The following is a 22,268-nucleotide window of genomic DNA, read 5'->3' as shown; positions in this document are numbered from 1 at the left end:
AATTGCAAGATTGATTCATAATAAATACATGAAATTAAGCCTTTATCTTGGTAATGCACCCAACACATGTTTTTCTTTTTGTTTCAGATGCTAAAGAGCCAGTCACGAGTGAAGAGGAAGTCTCTACAGAAACAATTTCATCTTCTCCCCAGTCTGGTGTCCCTTCAGACTTTGCCTGGGTCCCAGGACTTAACTTTGCTGCTGCCACTACTAGTGAATGCCAGAATGACATTCCAGGATTGTCCGAGCCCGATGCTGACACCACAGGGGTCCTCAGTGAGAAGGGGTTGAAAATGGCCACTGAAGGTATGGATACCCAACCTAGCAATACACACATCGTATGCTATGGCTCTTCTTTGACTGCTGCTTTACTGGCTTGGTCTGTTTCAGGTTTGCAGTTTCTGAAAGAGCCAACAAATCTTGTACATAAAAAAAAAAGAGAACTAGTGGCAATACTCTTGAATGTTGTCACTTTCTAGTGTAACCTGCTGGAAATATTTTTGAATTCTTAATTTGTAACCAGTGTGACGATATGAGATAATTGTCACTTCTCCCCAACCGGAAGCCTCCCTCTTTAAGGCTCGGGAGGTGAGCCCTCTCAGGCAAGAGCCTCCTTAGGGGTCTGGGCAAGTGGGACCTCGCTGGGAGGGACTCCATCCTTGGGGGGGGGGGGGGGGGGGGGGGGGGTCACTGCCATTCCTCTATGGGACTCCCTAACCCCTCTCCCATGATGGGACTTTCCGAAATGCTTAAAAGCAATTAAAAACAAGACTGGACTGAAGACGTTAACATGCACCATGACTATCAGAGAAAGGAAGCTTTCTCTTTAATGAGAAACCTAGAATTCACTGTGACAAGGATGTTTAAGGACCACTTGGTAGCATAACGCAAGCGGGAGACTGAGCCAACAAGAGCTGCAGAGCCCGCAAAAGTCAGAATGACGGCACTAGAGTATCAGAATAGGGGATGGCAGCGTAGTGTATCAGCGAGAAACAGAGGGTCTGAGAACCTGACACCATTTGGTGGCTTGACCACAAAGTTTGTAGTGGGTTAGGAGCCCCACCAACTACGCCCACACCAACCTGCAGAGGTATCCGCAACGGCACTAGTTGCCCGGAGGGATGCTGGACCTTAGCAGGAAAGGGAAGCCAGAAACTGGCAGAGGTATGTTGTTGCAGAGATGTATCCGTTTTAGGCTTGATCCCCTTTCCTAGTGAGACCCCCAGCACTTTTTGCTGGACTTTTTTTCTTGTTCTCCTGAATGAGGGGAACATTCTCCCCACCTCGTTCATTCCTTCTTGCTCTGATCATGTGTTAGTGCTGGGGGTCTCACTAGGAAAGAGGATGGCGCATACAAAATGATACATCTCCCTTTCTGCTGTACCTTTTCCTTACAATACAGTTCAGCGCTTTGGTGTAAAGTGCTATATAAACAAAAATAAATACAATCCTGAATGTGGAGCTTTTTTCCACTCGTTCATTCTTGTGGACTCTGTCTTTTGAAATTCTATTCTTTATATCCTACCTGCACTATGGAGTCTGTCTGCTCCATGTCTCTTGTTTGTTTGTTTAGAATTTATGCGCACCCGACCCTGGGGTTTAGGGGCGCAAAAGATAAGAAAGTGTACAGCTTAGAGAACGGTTACAAGTTACAGGTTACATTAGTCATTGGTTACAGGCATGTAGTACAGGTAGCAGTCAAGTAGGAACCAATTCATACATTCATTTAGCATTTGTTGTCAACCAGTTGATCAGCTTTCGCCTGAATTTGGAGAAAGATTGTTTAAGCCTCACAGTGATGGGTAGTTCATTCCATAATTGGGCCGCTTTGACTGGGAAGCTAGCTCCGCCTATGGTGGCAAGTTTAAATCGGGGTACTTGGCGGCGGTTGGTGTTGGCTTGTCTGGTTTGTTTTGTGGAGTGTGCTCTGGTGAATCTGTCCTTTTTAAATATTGTGGGGCTTTATTATGAAGTGATTTGTATGTGAGAGATGCGGTTTTGAGTCTAATTTTCTCGTGGGTGGAAAGCCATTTGTACTTCCTTCTAATTTCTGAGATGTGTTCTCTCTTGAGAATGTTCAATGCAGCTCGGAGGGCATTGTTTTGCTGTATCTGAATTTTGTTGATAGTAGATTTGGTGGCTCCTATGTACAAAGCATTGCAGTAGTCTAGTTTGGAGATGATTAGGGCTTTGGCTAATGTTATGCAACTGTGCTGGGATAGGAATTGTTTACCTGCTCTTATTAGTTTACATGTGTAAGCTGTTGATGAGGCTAGGGAGTTTACCTGTTTGGAGAATGATAAGGTGGAGTCGAGGTAAATACCTACGTTTGTACTTCTTTGGCTACTTGTATGCAATTTCCATCGATGACGAAGGAGGAGTAATTTGTGCTTAGTTTATTAATGAGGGAAACGGTTCCTAGGATAAGAAGTTCAGTTTTATCATGGTTCAGGCATAAGCCGTGTGTTGCCATCCATGCCTGAACGATGCTATAAATTTTGTTCACTAGATCCAAGTTCTTTTCATAGTCCCCTGTAAGTGAGAGGAGGATCTGGGTATCGTCAGTGTAGTTAGTATACGTGATACCCAGACGGTCCAAATCATCAAACAGGGGCTTAGTGAAAATGTTGTATAGCGTTGGTGAAACACAGGATCCCTGTGGCACGCCGCAGGTGATGGGGTCTGCAGCTGCTGTAGGTGAGAAGACCCTCATAGTACGGTCACTAAGGAATGATTGGATCCACGCTGTAGCCTCAGTGGAGAAGTGTGCTGCTGTGGTTAAGTGGTCACACAAGACTTTATGGTCCACTAGGTCAAATGCAGCAGATAAGTCTAATAGCAGGAGAAGAGCGGTTTTCCAGAGTCTCGTACTTTGTCTGTTTGGGCTTTTAGGTCAATCAATGCCGTTTCTGTGCCGTGCAGTGGACGGAAGCCGGATTGACGGGAGCCTAGTAGTTGGTTTTGTTCCAGGAAGTTCTGAATTTGGATGTATGCCACCTTATCCAGAATCTTCAAGAGGAACGGTACAGTAGTAATCTGTCTGTAGTTGGTGGGTATAGCCGGGTCTAATGTTGCCCTTTTAAGGAGAGGGAGCACCCAGGACTCTTTTAGATTGCTCGGGATGGTTCCCGAGGTGAATGAGGCATTAACCAGCTTTGTGATGAAAGGTGCTAGGTCTCGTGCGGCATCTTTGAGTTGTGCTGGGCAATGATCTCCTTTGCAGTTGGACGGTTTTAGACCAAGTATTACTTTCTCCACCTCTAATATAGAGACTTTGGAGAAGTGGAATTGGGGGTTGGTTTAGGGTTGGAAAGTATTTTGGTGGAGAGTAGTGTGGCAGAGGCTAAGGTCTCTCGTTTTAGTTCTATTTTCTTTTGGAGGTTTAGGACTTTGTTAGATAATGCATGCTGAATTTCGGAGCACCAGTTTTTATTTTTAATGCAGTTATCTTGGGGCGTTATAGGATTTTCCAGTTCTCTAAGTATGGAGAACAATTCTTTTGTACTTGAATTGGCTTGTGTAATTCTGTTATAGGTCTCTTGTTTGGCTGAGATGATTTCTTTTTTGTATTGAGATGAAATGTTAATTTCAGTTTATTTTCCGGAGTGGGGTGAGCTTTCCACGTATTTTCCCATTTCCTTTTTTCTAATCTAAGATTTTTTACGAGCGTGGTGAACCAGTTATTCAGGTGGCTCTGTGGTTTACTGTTTCTCAGCTTGAGTGGAGCGATGTCATCAAGGGTTTTGTTCATGATGTTATTAAATTCTTCCACTAAGTCATTCGGGTTTAGGTTGTTAGGTAGAGCGTTCAGCGTGGGCAGGATACCGGGAAGTCGTTTGGCTAGTGTCATATTTTTTTTGTTTCTGGTAAGTGCAGGTGGTGCACAAGGTTGTTGCAGTTTAGGGGTTGTAGTGTCCAAGGAAAATGAGATTAAATGGTGATCTGTCCATATTTGCGGTGAGATAGTGGGGGGTGAAGATTTTACAGTTATGGTCAGCAATCCAATCTAGGGTTCTCCCTTTGATATGCGTAGGCTCAAGCACTATTTGGGTGTAGCCCAGTTCCGTCAGGATGTTGGATGCTGCTATGGCTTGTGGGTCATTGATATCATTGAAGCCAATATTAAGGTCACCAAGTAGTATTGCTTGGGTGGTGCCTTTGAGGTTTTCTGAGAGGATGGTAGATAAGTCTTCTATGAAGGTCTTGATAGGACCAGGAGGTCTATATATCAAGTGGAGGTTAAGAGTTTGAGAGTTAGCTATGGGAGTTTTAGTAGACATTATCTCGCAAGATTCAATAGTTGGTGAGGGAGTAAGTCTCATATCAAACTTGGTTTTGGCGATGATGGCTAGTCCGCCACCTCGGGCTCCACATCTATCTGTTCTGAGGATAGTGTAGTTGTCAGGGACAGCTAAGGATAGTGCTGGGCCTGATGCCTCGTGCAGCCATGTTTCTGTTATGGCTAGGAAGTCGTAGTCTTCAGTGGTGATGACTTCAGACATTTCTATGGCATGGGCGACTAGGGATCTAGCGTTTATTAAGGCTCCTTTAAGTTTGGGTATGGCGTTTGTAGGTGGGGATGAAGTAAGGTTTATTAATGCTGTGGGGGTGAGGTTTTTGTCTCTATTTATTTGAAGCTTGTTATACCTTTTGTAGTTATGAGAGCTAAGTTTAGGAGTGGGTTCCGTGGTCATTATAGTTTGATTGTTAGTTTCATATTTGATAAGAGGATCAAAGATTCTAGGTAATCGTGCTCGTAGTCTTGCATTTCTCTCGGCTATGTTGCATTGTGTCATGGGTTTTTGTATTGTTGTACTAGTAAGAGGTGGCATGATGTATAATCCCAGTAGTATAATTAAGGTGTTCAGATGTACTAGGTTGGACAATATGAGGTACATTATATAATGTGTAGGGTACCCTATGTCTAAGTGAAGGGCTTGTTAGTTTAATATCTGAGTAGGCGGGGCAGGTAAGGAGCGAGGCAACATGGAGGGTGAGACATAGCAGACTGAATGTTGCAAAACACTTCTAGGTGGGCAAGTGATATGCAGTGTGGCGCTAGAGCACCTAGGTTTGAGAGTCACAATGGGTATAGGGCGATCAATTTACAAGTAGATGCAGCTGGCCTTCTAAGGAGCGAGTGGCTGGGTGCAACAATACAATGCAGCATATTAACACGGCGGTCGCTGAGCGACAATAAGGCACTACACATGGCGCACAAAACCATGCGCGCCTGTATTAAGGATTTCCAGTGAGGGCTTACAGAGCATTTCAGACCAATGACTCGGGCACTGGGCCACGTGAAGGTTCATAGTAAGGACTACAGTGACAATTTTCAACAGCAGGAGCAGAAAGGTTCCCCTAGCTACTATGATGCAATAGAGGGCTAAAATGCGGTATACAGGCAGTAGATCCATGCGACATGGGCACAACTGATGTGTGAATGGTTTAAAGTTAGTTCTTGGTGCAGCAAGAGTTGTTTGCGGTTTAGTGGCGGTGCGAGTCACTGTAGTAGCATCGTATGCCATGTAGCTATCTCACATCGTGGGATCAACCACAATAGGTAGACACGTGACCACAGGGGAAGCAGATGGGCTCATAGTAATAGGCGAGTAACGTGTGGGCACAGCGAGTGGCGACACGATGAGGGGATTACTTTAGAGAGTCTTACCGCTTTCAGGTATGTTGCTTCATTGATCCCTGAGAATTCAGGCGGAACGGGCAGGGGTTCTGGCCCTGGGCACTGTCGGCACTAGACAGGCTCGGGACAGGGATTAGCCTTTGTTGCCAGCCTTCGTTGTAAAGCCGGCTACGCCTTCCGGCTTGCTAGTGATAGGCCACGTGCAGCATATCAGCCTATCAGCTGTGCATACATGATTTCTCCGGGCCGCTGGGTGAAAGGCATCTGTATTTTTACTACTGCAGCACACCGCTCCTTATCGGCAGTGTTGCTGAGGACCCTTGGGGGGGGGGGGGGGGGGGGGGTCCTCCTTTAAGACTCTTTTTCTATATCCTAAATAACTATATTTCTGATGTTTGTTAATCTGCTTAGAATCACATGCTGTGCATAGGTCCGACATCGAGTGGTCACTGCGGAGTATTGCATTTTGCTTTTCATAGTCGAAAAGGGGACGTCGACAAGGCGTGTCTGTAACACTATCCCTATAGTGACGTGTGTTGTACCCACAATCCCTCACGCGTCGAGGTCCCTCAGATTGTTTTTTTCCGCCCAGCTACTGGTCGCCTTTATGCGGAGCTCCTCGAGAGACATTGCTAAATAGTTTCTTCGGCCTTTGGTCGTTTTTTATTGATATCAATAACGTAGATCCCTCCCTCGACGCAGAGCTGTTTCTCCGCAGAGCAAGATCTTCGACGGAAGGACGAGCGGAGGGGATCCTTCGGCGCTGCCGAACACGTGGCCAGGCCTCGCCGGCCATACACAGTAGGGATAGTGGGGTTTTGTGGTCTTTCTTTCTTTTGTTTAAGGATGCCTTTCTATTTCCCCCTCCCTCTCTTTCGAGGTCGTAGTCACACTTATTGCCCTCAGCTATGGAGAGGACGCCATTTAGGTTTTGCCCGCTTTGCAAGGGTAAATATACCTGGAAGGATAAGCACAAACGGTGCAACTGTTGCTTACCCTTCGATCACCAGGAGGACGGCTGTGCGGCCTATAAATTACTAAAGCCCAAAACTCTAAAAGACCGCAGGGTCAAAAGGTGGGCGGCCTACGCCATGTCTAGGCCTGACTCCTCGCCCGCCGCCGCCGAGTGTGACGAGGACAGTGACTACACGGCCCCCATAACGGAGGCTGTAGACCTCTCAAAGGGGCGTTCACGCTCCTCCTCGTCCGTCCCCGGCCCCGACAAGCCCAGCTTATGGGGATGAACACCCCGGCGACAAGGACGCACACGGAAAAACACCAAAGCACATACCCCCGGCACGCATTCGTCGAAGACAAAGGCAGCCATAGCGCCAACAGGGACGCCGGGCCCACCGGCGTCTTCCGCCGACCCTAAGGGTCGTCAGCCCTCCCCGCCACCGCTTCCGCGACAGGCGACCGGGCATTCTAAAAATAAGGGCGCTAACACCAAAACCTCTGGCGACGCGCATCGCAAGAGCGCTCACGTTGCCAACAAGGACTCGACGAGCAAAGGCCCGACGTTACATAGCGCGACGGCGACCGATCCCTCGGAAGAGAGAATGATCGCCGAAAGCCTTGCACGCATAGCATCTAAGGATGGCCAGAGACGTAAGGCGAGTGAGACGCCGAAAACCGAGCACAAGGCCAAAGATACGCCGAAAGCGCCGGAAAACAGATCAGGCCAGTTCCCGACGCCGACAGAAGGCCCTAGCCAGCGAGAAGGCTACTCGGAAGGCGAAGGCTCTCTTTTTTCGACGTTATGGGACAGAACCAGACAATTACAGGATGAAGAAACTCCTTTTTCATTCCCAGACCGTTCTGGTCGACCTCAGTGGACCTTTGAAAGGGTCCAGACCTGTATGGATAAACTAGACAGGTTAATGTCCATCCCAGAAGACAGGACACCCAAGAGACCAAGGGAGGCACCCCTCGAGAGTCCAAGGGCTAAATACCAGAAGTTTTATAACCAAATACAGGTGGACCCCATACAGGAGGACATATACTCTCACAATCCCACTGAGGAAGATACCTTCTGCCAGGAGGAAGATGAGTTCACCTATGTTGAAGACCAACAAGAAGAGGAAGGTTTTCACGAGGAAACTAACCTATGTGAGGAGGGATTCCAGGAGGACACAGGCGAGGGCGACCCAAATCCCTGGCAGTCACCGGCTAGGTCGACCGACACAGGCAGTAGCAGTATAGTCATCAGGTCCACTGAAATACACCAGTCAGGAACCCTTTGCCTGTCTATGATCAACCCACCTTCAATGCACTGCTGAAGAAGGCAGCAGCACATTTCGAAATTGAAACTGGGGAAGTCACCCCAGACACCGATTTCGTGGAGAGGATTATCAAGGAAAAACCCCCCACTAGCCAAATTGTAACCATCCTCGCCTCAGTTAAGAGACGTATTACACCTTCTCTTTCCACTCCTGCATCGGTGAGAGGGGTCAATCCGAGGATTGAGAAACTGTTCTCTCCCTCTCAATCAGACCCATTATATATTAAGGGTCACTCAATCCCGGACTCCCTGGTCGTGACCAACACCAGGAAAAGGGCAGGAGTCCCACTATCTACCAGCGAGGCACCCCCAGATAAAGAGGGGAAGAAGCTGTATGCCCTAGCCAAGAGAATCACCACCTTTGCAGCATTCTCTACCAGAATCGCCAATAATAATATCCTATTGGCAAGCTACGCCGATGCTCAATGGGCTAAGCTCAAACAGGACATCGAAGAAGTTCCCGAACCCCTAAGGACTTGTTTGCTAGCTACAGTTAACGAGGGCTCTCTGGTCAATCAAACCATCGTCAAGAATACCCTCGATGCAGCAGAGACGGCTGGCCACACTTTGGTACAAGGAATTTTACTGAAGCGTCACGTCTGGCTTCGCAATTCCGGATTTAAGGCGGAAACACAAGCATCCCTTATTAATAAGCCCATAGAGGAGTCCAACCTCTTTGGGAGAGCAGTGGATGATGCGCTGGAGAACGCGAAGAAAGAATTTGACACAATAAAGACCTTAGACCAAATTTCAAAACCCCCCAGCAGGTGGGGATTTGGTAATAAGCGCTTTTTTCGTGGACAACGCCAGCAACAAAACCAACAACAGTATTCTGCTTGCAACTACCAGGGTAATAGCGGCCAGTACAATCAGAGGGGTCAACGCCGTGGCAAGGGAAGAGGCCGGGGTTCCACCCCCAGAGGCTCCCAAGCCACCAACACCACCAAGTGACGCGAAGATTCGCGTCCCCTCCCATGCAACGCCGGTCGGGGGCTGGTTAACATCCTTTCTTCCAGCATGGGAGGGAATAACATCAGACTGCTGGGTACTTTCCACCGTAGCCCGCGGTTACTGTATAGAGTTCAACAGTTCCCCAACATACAGACCCCTGAGGGGACGCCGCATGACACCAGAACACCTCGCCATCCTTCTCCAAGAAGTGGACCAACTGCTGGAAAAAGGAGCCATAAAGGTCGTGCCTCTATCTCAGGTAATGGAAGGTATTTATTCAGTATACTTCCTTGTACCCAAAAAGGATCTAACCATGCGCCCTGTATTAGATCTGCGCCCAGCGAACAAGTTTGTCAAACCCCAAAAGTTTTGTATGGTGACCTTACAGGAAGTGATCCCACTGCTATCACAGGGAGATTACATGACAACACTGGACATGAAAGATGCATACTTTCATATTTTAATGTTGCCAGCGCACAGAAAATACCTCCGGTTCATGATAGAGGGCAAACCCTACCAGTTCAGAGTGCTACCCTTCGGCATAGCATCTGCACCAAGGGTATTCACAAAAGTACTGGCAGTGGCAGCGGCCCACCTGCGCAGGTTATCCATCCCAGTATACCCTTACCTCGACGACTGGCTCATAACAGGGGATTCTTACGAGACATGCTTCTCAAACACCCAAAAGACTGTAGACCTTTTGTTCCAACTGGGCTTCTCCATCAACGAGAAGAAGTCCAGCTTAGACCCCAGCCAAGTCAAACAATTCCTAGGGGCTCTAATTCGAACAAAGGACGGCCTCGTCTTCCCCTCCAACGAGAGGGTCCAAAACATGCTGTTTCAGATCCCCCCAATATGTGGCAGGTCGAGAGGTGACGGTGCGCAAAGCGTTGCGCTTGCTAGGAATGATGGCGTTATGTATTTACTTGGTACCTTACGCGCGCCTGCACATGCGCCAAATGCAAGAGTGGCTCACCAGCCAGTGGTATCAGGCCAGCGGACAATGGAACGATCTAGTGGTGGTCTCGCAGGCCTTGGTTCTCTTGCTACGGTGGTGGACAAAGGAAAACCTAATAGGAAAGCCCTTTGCCACATCCGCGGTGGAGGCCACTCTAACCACGGACGCATCCCTCACAGGATGGGGGGCTCACCTATCCCATCAGACTGCTCACGGAGTGTGTACTCCGAGCTTAGCATCCAAGCACATAAACCTACTGGAGCTACTGGCGGTGTTCAAAGCACTAAAAGCCTTCCAGGAACACCTACAAGGGAAGACAGTGATGGTCCTTACAGACAGCACCACGGCCATGTACTACATCAACAAGCAGGGGGGCACCCACTCTCCAGGACTGTCCAAGCTGTCCCAGAATATATGGAAGTGGGCTCTCAAACACACCATGTTCCTACTGTCACAACACGTACCAGGGGAACTCAATCTGCTAGCAGACGAACTCAGCAGAGACTTCCCCCCTGCCCGAAGAGTACGAATGGCAATTGCACGAAGACATCGTCTTAGACGTCTTCACGCAATGGGGATTCCCGGAAATAGACCTTTTCGCAACTCTGGAGAACTCACAATGCCAAAGTTACGCCTTCAGGTACCCCTAGAATCAGTCCAAGGGGAACGGTCTGTCGATACAATGGTCAGGGAAATTTTTCTACGCCTTTCCCCCTACTCCCCTTCTCAACAAGGTTGTGCACAAGATGCACCAGGAACAGGTTACCATGATACTAGTGGCCCCAATGTGGGCCCGGCAGCCATGGTTCGCGCACTTGATGGAGATGTCCCTATCTCCCCCAGTGAAACTTCCCTGCCCGTACAACATGCTGTCACAGGACAAGGGCAGGACACTGCATCCATGCCCTCAGACCATGAATTTAGCAGCCTGGCTCCTGAGATCATAGAATTTGGACATCTACCGCAGAGATGTATGGACATCCTCAGGGACGCCAGAAAACCTAATACTCGCCACTGCTATTCTAGCAAGTGGAGAAGATTTGTCATCTGGTGTAGAGGTAAGAGCATCAACCCGGTTGACTGCTCTCCCACACATATTGTTCTGTACTTGACCCATTTACTGGATTCAGGTCTAGTGTTCAATTCCATTAAAGTCCACCTGGCGGCACTTTCTGCATACACCACTTCCCAACTTAGTGTCGTGGTAGAAGATACCAGTTATCAAGGCCTTCATGGAGGGGGTAAAGAGAATACACCCTCCGATAGCTAACCCAGCTCCCGGATGGGACTTAAATGTACTTTCCAGACTCATGGGCTCGCCATTTGAACCCATGCACAAGACAACTCTTAAAGACCTCACTCTTAAGACTTCTTTCCTAATAGCTATCATCTCCATTAGGAGAGTAAGTGAACTACAGGCTCTTTCTGTTCTAGACCCCTTCGTAACAGTTCACAAAGATAAGGTGGTTCTACGCACACACCCAAGGTTTGCACCGAAATTCATCTCGAAATTCCATGTAAACCAGTCAATAGAACTACCAACGTTCTTTCAAAACCCTTCCAACTTGGGAGAAAAAAGTCTGCATACACTGGATGTACGCAGAGCTGTCATGTTCTACATGGAAAGAACCAGGCCACTGAGAAAGACTAACCAGTTCTTTGTCTCGGTGGCAGCAGGAAGAGAAGGAGATGCAGTCTCAAAGTCCACTATATCTAGATGGATTGTTCAATGCATCACTCTCTGTTTCTCTCTTGCTAAGAGAACTACCCTTCAAGCCAAGAGCACATTCTACTCGAGGCACTGGGGCTTCCATAGCTTTCATTGCAAATGATCCCTTTGAGTCCATCTGCAAAGCGGCTACCTGGAGTTCTGTGCACACCTTTACAAAACACTACTGTCTAGATGCACACTCTAGATCTGACTCCCAGGTGGGACAGGCAGTATTAAGACATCTTTTCTCTACTGTTCCTTATCATAACCCACCGCCAACTCCGGGTACTGCTCGCTAGTCTATGCACAGCATGTGATTCTAAGCAGATTAACAAACATCAGAAGACAATGCATTACTTACCGTAAAAGCATTTCTGATGGTTGTATCTGCTTAGATTCACATGCGCCCACCCTTCCTCACCGCTCGGATGGAAGGAACATAGACATCTTTCTACATCTCTCTCTTTTCTGTACTCTCACGTATAGAAGGCTCCCTCAGGGCAGAAAAAATACAAACAGAGGGACCTCGATGCGTGAGGGATTGTGGGTACAACGCACGTCACTATAGGGATCGTGTTACAGACACGCCTTGTCGACGTCCCCTTTTCGACTACGAAAAACAAAATGCAATACTCCGCAGTGACAACTGGATGTCGGACCTATGCACAGCATGTGAATCTAAGCAGATACAACCATCAGAAATGCTTTTACGGTAAGTAATGCATTGTCTTCCTGAGATTGGCACACACCACCTTCAGTGGAGTGTCGAAGGAATACCAAGTTAACCCCCTTCTCTCTGCTCCTGGGATTTTCCAGTCACATAGTCAATCACCTTGTTATGCCTGGTGGCAGTGGACGTGTTCTACCAACTATTGTGTATTTTATATGCCACAGGCTACGCCCATAGCCCCGGTAGTGCACAATAGGGGCACCCAAGTACCGACTAGGGGCTTCCCCTTTTTTCCACCATTACCAGCGTGGTTATTCTTTGTGGTTAGCCCTTCTACCATTCTGGGAGGGGAGGTCAGTATGTGTGTTTTGCCTTTGGCAGGAATCCTTGGGTATCCGGTACTGGGCTCCAGAGTGTCTGGGCAGACAGGAAGTGAGGGAGGAGTTTTTCACCTCCCTGTCCTTTGTCTGCCAGAGTGCCTTACTAGGTCCAGCTCTCACTGGGGATCTAGCTGTCCCGATTGGACAGCCAAACGCCCCTTTCTGTAAAATGCTGAGGGAGATTGCCGAGTTGTGTGTGCTGGAACTGTATAAAAGGTGAGGTTTCAAGAATGAAAAGCAAGACTACTGGAAACTGAAGTAACCGAAGAAGACAAGAGACTGCAGACCCTTTGCAACGCTGTGAAGCGACCACTGCTGTCCTGACCCTGTTTTCTCCGCGGCAGGAGCTCCGCAGAGGACGACTTCTTTCCTTTGGCTGGTGGGAACAATCAGTCCTGAGACTAACTTTGAAACAAGCCATCGCCTGAGGTCCTAGGAGTTTCCAGAGCCCGAATACCAGGAGACCTGCTTCCAATTTCGAGTTCGTCTTGGAAAGCCAGAATCCGTCAATCTTTTCAGAAGCCATAAGGACACTCAAGAGATCTTATCCAACTTGCTTAGACCCCACCACCCCCCACCAGAGTGTGGGACTGCAGGAAGTGAAGCCGATTGACTGGGCGATCCATGTCCTTTGTTGGTGCTGCAGAAAAGGCGCCAAAACCACAGAGTGAACCAAGAAGTTGCTGAAAGTCGTGCCACAGGTCCTCGCCTCGACACTGCTGCTGAGATCCCATACATTGTCCTGCTTTCAGTCACCAGAATATGGAATCCGAAGTCTGGTCCGGAGCTGCCACATGGCGAGGTATCCAGCACGAACATTTTTTCTAAACTAAGGTTCTGTAGGGAACAAGGTATTGCTTACCTGATTCCAAGAAGTCGCTCCCGAGCGTTGGAGTGCACATAGAGGTGTGCAGGTCAACCCCCTTTTAGCTCTGACCTGAGCCGCTCCCTGTTTCCCCCTTCCCGAGTCCGCTTTAAGGTATTTTTTTTGTTAGTTAACTTGCTGCTTCAATAACTCTAGACACAGGAACTCTTGTTAATTCGTTAACTGTCAAGAATTTAGGCCCTCTCAGAACTGCCTTTTAACTAGGGTTGTGTGTTTGGGGTTAAGACTTACCAGGCGAAGAGACTGTCTCCATAACCTTGAACTAAGCTCCTGCTGCACTAACAGTTTTCCCCCCTTTAACTAACTTTACTATGTCTTTGCAGAGTAAATGTATTCCCATATAAACCGCTGACAACTGCATGAGGGCGCAATAACCGATAATACAATCTTTTTCCTGTCTAACTTTGCTACAAATGTAACTGCGAACAAACAGAAAAGTGAAAGTGCCCTTTGAAGTGTATTATCAAGTATTACTAAGTGTTCTAACGTAAATGTCTGAAATATTTAAAGGGATTCTGGTGTAAATATAATTAATACTTTTTAGATAAATATATGTGCAAGTGCTTCTTTGTTGTGCCTGTCTAGCTAAGATTGTGTGTACTTAACCTACAGCGCACATCTGCTTACGATAAGCCCGACTTCTGTGCCACTCTACCAAAGTCCTGAGCTAGTACAGTGGGGGCTGAGGGGGGGACTACAAATGACTGGGATAGCTTACTAAAGTCTTACTACATGTAATAATGTATAATGTATAATCCCAAACCTTGTCACACACAAGTATCAGGGCTATTATCATGAGTCTGTTTGTTAGGCAAGATTGTATGTAGTACCCTGTGGGAGGCTGCACCAGCCTTGTCCAGTGACAAGTATGGTTTCTTGTTTAAACATTTAAGTTATTTAACAGTCAATAGAATAAGCCTTCTTTAGAAGGGAGCAGTATAGCAGTAACAGAAAATACACTTTTTAAAATTACACTCCGTTTCTTTAAATCAGTAAGTACCCATTTGGAATGGCACACAGATTCCTCCTACGCCCTGATGTTAGGACACTGATGATATTAATATATCACTGGCACATTTAGAACAATACTGAGGTTGTGTTAAATAAGGAGAAGATGAGGGAATAAAACGATGGTTAACACATTTTATTAAACAGGGGAGTACTTCTTGAACCCTCACACAGTCAGAGGTAAGAAGAGTCTTTCAGGGAGCCAGGACAGCCAATGCTAGTTGAGCAAAAGTCTAGCTAAGATGAAGTACTTCTTCCAGGTAGGTAAAAAGTCTTTGCCAATGTTTGAGAGGTTTTTTATAAAATGAAATCACTGTAGGGCCACAAGCTGGGAGGCTTGTGAGGGGCAAAGCTGTAGCAACCCTGCAAATGCAATCAAGACAAGTCTCAACTGCGAACTAGCACGGCTACACGACGAGGTAAGTACTCTTAGTTTTACAGTACCTATGGTTAGAAATAAAACTGACTTCTGTTCCAGTGTAGGTCTGCAGATCCTGTTGTTCCTGGGCCTCAGTCATGGGGACAAGAGGGAGGACGTCTGAGGACTCCTGCTCTACGAAAGGAAGGTCGGCGGCAGCATAGGGCAAACTTCAGAGCGGCGGCACTTCACGGTTTCAGCTACTCGCGACTCTCTCAAACAGCACCACCGCGGTTCTCGGATACCACTATGGACTTTCCTCACATCTGGGGTCCAGCACTCAGTTGAGGTTGCTCAGGCTTAGTCAGTCCTGCATCCTGGAAGTCAGGAGGATCGTCCTGGAGCTTGGGTCCGACTTAAAAATTGGGACACTCAATTCTGGTGTTCCTCTCCCTGGCAATTGGTTCCTACAGCAGCAATGGAAGTATAGCCAGCTCCGAGATGATGTCCAGGCGACTTCACTTTCGGGTTGATTGGTGCCACCAACCCAAGGGGAGAAGTCGTCCGTTGCAGGGTGTTTTGAGAATTCTCCGAAATGTGCTAATTCCCTCTACATTGGAGACCCCCAGCAACTTTGCTGGATTTTGAGGACTTGATTTTTTTTTTAACCTGGAGAGAGCGAGACCCTTTCTCCCACACTCTCAGGTATTTTATTGTGTTTTTGTACACTTGTTTCTTTTTGCTTGTGGAACCTGACAAACTCCTTAAGCATCATCTTTACACCTTCAGTGCAGTGACACAGGGAAGTCATTCAGATTTCCCAAAGTAAGTACCTTCTCTGGGATAAACTGTTTCCCAGAGCAGTAAAGTGAAATTTACTTTACTTACATTTGTGACTTTCTAGACCCAGCACACACTATCTTACCATAGGGTGTTGGAGGGGTTACTTAGTATCCCCTTTATCTAGCTTCTCATTTAACTTTTTTGTTACCCTTTCCTCACTTAATGGCTGATGGCAGTGGTTTAATTTTTACTACCATTATGGGATTTTACCACAGGCTGCGTTCACAGCCACGGTAAAGCACCCATGGGTGCCATTTCTTGAGATTTACTCTGTGCGCCAAACCAGGATTGGTCCCTTGGTTCATTTTGCCTTTGGCGGGATTCACGAGTGAATCCCCCCCCCCCCCCCCTCTGGCTCCAGGGTGTCTGGTAGGGGTAGGAAGTGAGGGAGGTGCCTGAAATTCCCTGTGCTTAGTCTCCTAGGAGACAGGAATGCACTCTTAGGTGATTGGCTAGCTGGCTGTACGGCAGACAGCTAGGCTGGAATGAATGGGAGAAAGCTGCATAAAAGGTGAGGCTTTTTGGCTTCGAAGGCAGCGTTGACCACTGGACGAAGGAATCCGAAGAAGAAATTGAAGAGGACGCCTGCTGCAACTTCTGGACCGTTGGCTTGCCCGGTGAAGCCCTGCTGCTGTGCTGAAACTCCAAATTCGTATCAACAGAGAAGCCCCTGAAAGGACGACTTCTCCCTTTTTAAGTTGGTGGGACCAATCAACTCCAAAGTAAGCCACCTGCACATCCTCTCGAAGAGGGTCGAGTTTCCACTGCGGTTGCTGCTGGAACCGGATAGCCAGGGAGAGGAACACCAGTTCATGTGTGTTGCTTTTAAGCTGGCGAAGAGCTCCCCTCAACAGAGTGTGTGACCCCAGATGCAAGGCAAGCCCCTCTAGACAGCCAGGAACCACAATGTTGTGATTTGCGGTAGACACAATGTTGGGGAGAATTCTCATAAATGTGCCAATTTCCTTCACCTTAGAGACCCCCAGCAACTTTGCTGGATTCTGAGGACTTGATTATATTTACCTGGAATGAGTGTGAGCCTTTTTTTTCCCACTCTTGCATGTATTTTGATGTATGTTTTACTCTTGTGTTCTGTTTATGGAGTTTTAAGATGACTCCATAGGTTTCTTTTCATGTGTGCTACACAGCATCCACAGTGCAGTAACAGGGATGTCTTTTTAGACTTCCAAAAGGTTTAACCCTTTAAGTGCCATCGGTGTTCCCCCCCAGTGCCAAGGCCTTTTTTGGTGATTTCGGTATGTGGCCATTCAATGGCTTGTAATTTTTTTGTTACATGAGATATCTCTTCCAAATTTGGATCCTTTTTTCCCCACACTTAGGCGGTCGGAACGCCACCCAGGAATCCTAGGTTGCTGTAGGGGGGTGAGAGAAAATAAGCAAAAAGGACGAAAATGCTGTTTTTAAAAAAAAAATGGCAATAAAATGATGTACAAAGAAGCCTATGGTTTTTCCTTGTAAGAGCTAGGAACAAATGGTTTGCTGTGCTGAATTCCCAAATTTCTTGGCTTTCAAGAACAGGTTGAGTGGAAATGAAAAATCATTTTGATGTGGTTATCAACCGTTTTGTGAGAGACCACCAATGTGCCCCTCTGCGCCAAGGCAGGTTTAGTAAACAAAGAAAATAATTCAAAATGGCAGGCTGCCATTTAGCGGGGGCAGAGGGGCCCCTACACCGCTGTGGAATTTTCTAATGTGAAGGGGGGGGGTGCACTTCTCCACCCCACCCCATTTGGAGGGGCGGCCCATCTCATGTAGCCCTCCCCAGGGGCAGATAAGGGGGCAGGACATGGCACCCACTCCATTGCGGGTGGGGGAGACGGGGTCACCACCCCGTCCCATTAGAAAATTCCCCATCCCTTTTGGGTGCCCCACAGCCCCCCTAAATATGTTCCACAATTTTCCATTTTTTTCTTTGTTTACGAAACTTGCCTTGGCGCAGAGGGGCACATTGGTGTGCCAATCTGGGCCCAGGGTGCCCAACCCTTACTGCCCCACCCACCGGGGGGCCTGTCCCACAATTTTTGATGGCCCCCCCACCCCAAATGGGTGGCGGGGGCACCTCATGCAGGCCTCCCTGGGCCTCCTACAAACGGCTGTTTGATGTACACCCCACCTCCATTTGGTGCGGGGGGAGAGGGCCACCAAAAATGTGTGGGACAGGCCCCCCAGTGGGTGGGGCAGTAAGGTTTGGTCACCCTGGGCCTCTGCGCCAAGACAAGTTTCGTAAACAAAGAATAAAATGGAACACTACACTTTAGGGCGGGCTGAGGGGCACCCTAAACCGCCAGGTAATTTTCTAATGTAATGGGGGTGACCCTCTACCCCCTCACACCAAATGCAGGGGCGGTATCTCATTCAGCCCTCCTTGGGGTCAGATGCCCCTTCCTAGGAGCACATATCTGCCCCCAGGGAGGGCTACAAGGGGTACCCCCATTTCCCCTTGGGGTGAGGGGAAGAGGGCTACTCCCTTTCAGTAAAATAAATCCATGGTGGCTAGTGCCCCCCCCCCCCCTCTCCCACCCAACACTCCCTTTTGGTTTTTTATTTTTCTTTATTTTGCCCCCTTCCCTGGGGGTAGATGATCAGCCATCTGTCACCAGGGTGGGGGCCTAACCTGCAAGCCCCATCCTTTGGCGAGGCTTGCACCCTTATTTCTGGTGCCCCCCTCCAATTGGATGGGGGGGCCACCTCATGCACACCTGCTTGGGGGCATAAATCTGCCCCCAGGGAGGGCTACAAGGGGTGGCCCCCCTTTCCACTTGATATGGGAGGGTTAGGGCCACCACCCTTTCAGGGGGGCAAGCAAATCCCTGGAGTCTAGGACCCTCCACCCCAGTTTTAGTATTTTTTTTATTTTGCCCCCTTCCCTGGGGGCAGATCAGCCATCTGCCCCCAGTGTTCAGCACATATGTGCCCCATGCTTTACTGTAAGCAGCCACCCCCCCCACGTCACAAACGTTTCCCTGGCGGTCCAGTGGGCATTGCTGCCCGCACATCAAGCACCTAGCGCCCGATCCGCGGGCAGCAATGCTGTCACACAGGGTGTTGTTGGAAAGAGGAGAATCTCCCCTTTCCAACCACTCCTCCCTCGATCTCCGGCTTGAAATACAGCTGGAGATCAAGGGGGAGAAAGGTGAACACTCGCCTTCTATTTTCACCGCAGCAGCCCGAAATGGCTGCTGCGGTGAAAATTACTTTGTTTCACGCCGACGTGCATTACACAGGGATCACACAAAACAAGGTGCCAAAAAGGACAAGCTATCTTGTCCTTGGCACTGCGTATGCAATTTCAAGGACGAAATATCTCGTCCTTGGCATTTAAGGGGTTAAATACCTTCTCTGGGATACACTGTTTCCCAGAGAATGTAAGGTTAAATTGACTTTACTAACCTTTTTAAATGCCTAGACCCAGCACACCATCTTCCTATCGCGTGCTGGAGGGGTTACCTGGTATCCCCTGTGTCTAGAAACTCATGTAGCTGTCAAATGCAAATCTTTTCTATCGAAATTGCTGGTGGCAGTGGTTTTTGAACAAACTACCATGATTTTTCCCGACTGCGAACACTGGTAGCTAAAAAATCGCAGGAGCCATGTTTTTCAAGATGGCGCCTTAAGCCCCTTTGTTTAAACAGGTCCTGGTCTTTTTTTATTCGACATTTCTTTTTGGAACGGTCCTTCTAGTGTTTGACTCTTGCGCGTTAAACCAGGTTTGGTCCCTTTGTTTCCATTCCTTTGGCGGGCTTCAGGACTGAAGACCGCCTCTGGCTCCAGAGTGTCTGGGGTAGGCAGGAAGTGAGGGAGGTGCCCAAAACTCTGTGCTTAGAATCCTAGGAGACCCAAATGCACTCTGGAGTGATTGGCTGGCTGGCTGACTGTCTGGCAAGGACAGCCACACTGCTGTGAGTGACAGCTAGGCTGGAATGAATGGGAGAAAACTATTTAAAGAGTCCTCTGGACTGGAAAGCAGTCGACCACTGGAACGAAAGAACCGAAGACGAGTTGGAAGAGGGCGGCTGCTGCAACTCCTGGACAGTTGGTTTGCCCGTGAAGCCCTGCTGCAGGTGTGAATTGCCAGTTTAATCTCAACAGAGAAGCCCTTTCAAGAACAACGACTTCCTTTTGAGTTGGTGGAACCAATCAACTCGTAAGCCACCTGGGTACCATTCTCGAAGCTGGTTACGATTAACCAGGGGGAAGGACACCAGCTTGTGTGCTTGATGAACATCTACTCGAGCTTATGTGACTCCATTTTGTCAGCCTTTTTCGACGATCCTGTGTAGTGCATGAGTCCCCTGACGTCCTCCCTCTTGTCCCCACGTCGGAGGCTCAGGAACAGTGAGATCTGCAGGAATTACCAGGAACCAACGTCTTCCGCTGCATCTTTTGCTTCATACTAATGTACTGTGCCAACCCGATTGAGAGAACGCTTCTCTCGCAGTGAAAGTTTGTGGAATTTTCCCAACTTGCAGGCCTAATCAGCTTGTGACCCAACATATGATTCTTTTTTCGTACAAACTACTTCTGAGAACTTGGGCAAAGACTTTACCGTTTACTTCAAGAACTGCTCTCTCCTATCCAAGACACTAGTCCATTGACTTTGGCCTATGCCTATTGAAGTGAATCGAGTCCTCTAATGAACTACAACTACTTGCACTGCCTAAAGTATTTGTGATCTATTCTGCTAACTTGCGCCTTTTTTACTCCCATTGACAGTAACTGAAATGCCATTTTGCTCCTATTTCAGGGGAGCCTAATTTGTTCAGGAACTCATTGGTTTGTTATGGAAGTGTTTGTGTATAATAAGTTGCCTCCTTCTAGTGAATGTTTTCTAAATGATTGTGCAATACATTAATAAGTGTTTTACCAAGAAACCTTGAATAGAAGTGTCTACTTCAACCACTGTGATTGTAAGACCTCTGTGTAACCTCTTGTACTGCTCACATTCCCTCTTGAGATAAGCCTAGCTGCTCAGCTCGCTACCACAAAACTGTGTAGTACAGACTTCTACCAAAGGTTGGTTTTACTTACACCTGTAGTCCTAATTGTATGTGGTGGTCCCAGAGGGTACTGCATGCAATTCAGCCCAACACCCCCAAGTCCAAACTGTACCTTTTGGTTTGAAGAAGAGGGTTCAGCTGGCTCCTGTCTGGTTGCAGTGGAGCAGATCCAGTGTTCCTGGGCCTCAGTCGTGGGTACAAGAGTGAGGCCATCTAGGGACTTCTGCAGCAACAATTCGATGGTCGGCGGCAGCTACGTGCTCTTTTCAGATCATTGGCACTTTTTTGCGGTTTCAGTGCTCGGTAAATAGCACCACCGCTGATCTTGGACACTGGTTGGGCTTACTTCACTCCTTGAGTCAAGCACTCGGGTGTTGTGACCTGAGCGTGGTCGTCCTGCTTCGACAGGGTGCTCGGGAGACTCCTGGAGCTTTTGGCCGGCTTACAGACGTTGCACTCAACTACAGATTTATCTACTCCTGGCACTCGGCCCCAGCAGCAGCAAAGAAGTACAGCCAGTTGGGGAAGGTCTTCCAGCAAAGTTCGTCTCACAGTTAGTGGGTCCCACTAACCCAATTGAAGTAGTTCCATTCGGAGCTTCTCTTGTCGATTAGAAAAAGGAGTTAGCACACAGGAGCAGGCCTTCACTGGGCAGTTCAATGGTCCAGGAGGATGCAGCAAGCTTCGTTCAGTTTCTTTGTCGGGATGTCCTTCCCAGTGGTCGACTGTCTTCAGTCCATGAAACCTCGCCCTTTAAGCAGGTTACTTGCATTCATGCACAGCCTAGCTGTCACTCACTCAGCAGGGTGACTGGCCTGCAAGGACAGCCAACCAGCCAATCGGGACTGGGTGTGTTCAGCTAACCATGGAGGCAAAGGACAGCAAAGTTTCGGGCACCTCCCTGTCTTCCTGCCCTTCCAGACACACTGGAGCCAGAGGTGGGTTTCAGCACTGAAGACCGCCAAATACAAAACGAACAAAGGGGTCAAACTGGCTTGGTGCTCAAATTAAAACCCAAGAAAGACCTCACAAACAGAAAATGGCGAAAAAAAGAAGACACTGCCATTTTGACAAAATGGTCACCCATGGGTGCTATGCTGCTGCTGAGGATTCAGCCTGCGGTAGAAAAGCACAAGGGTAGGAAAATTAAACCACTGCCACGAGCCATTTAAAGTAGTGAGGGTAACAAAAAATGTTACATGAGTAGGTAGGAAAAGGGGCAACTAAGTAACCCCCCAGCACTCCACATAGGATGGTGTGTGCTGGACCTACAAAGAGAAGAGCTAAGTAAAGTCAATTTCACTTTACTATTCTTGGGAAGGCGCCTCCAGATAGGGAATCCAAGAGGCTATATGCCCTAGGTAACGGGTTACCTCGGCTGATGCATATACCACGCGCACAGCAAATAACACTACTCTATTGGCAAGTTATGCTGACGCTCAATGGAATCTAGTACAGGAGGTCTCCAAGAGGTTCCAGAGCCCGTCTGGTCCAAGCTTGTCACTATTGTTGCCGAAGGGAGGCAGGTGAACCAGAATGTAAAGAACACTCTGGACACTGCTG

At 48.1% G+C, this 22,268-nt stretch overlaps 1 protein-coding gene across 4 annotated transcripts in view; it reads left to right on the top strand.

Annotated features, from left to right (window-relative positions):
* Positions 1-22,268, top strand: part of GIGYF1 (GRB10 interacting GYF protein 1) — a 1,784,248-nt gene that overhangs the window by 793,640 nt on the left and 968,340 nt on the right. For all 4 annotated transcript variants that reach the window (XM_069645982.1, XM_069645992.1, XM_069646001.1 and 1 more), the window contains one exon: positions 88-306. In XM_069645982.1, coding sequence (XP_069502083.1) covers positions 88-306 — 219 coding nt within the window. The remainder of the gene's footprint in view (positions 1-87; positions 307-22,268) is intronic.

This window comes from Ambystoma mexicanum, chromosome 1p (genome assembly GCF_040938575.1).
Source record: "Ambystoma mexicanum isolate Mex_15411 chromosome 1p, UKY_AmexF1_1, whole genome shotgun sequence".
Classification (NCBI taxonomy): Eukaryota; Metazoa; Chordata; class Amphibia; order Caudata; family Ambystomatidae; genus Ambystoma; species Ambystoma mexicanum.
The sequence above is the reverse complement of the archived record's forward strand: the minus strand, read 5'-3'. Positions and strand labels throughout refer to the sequence as shown.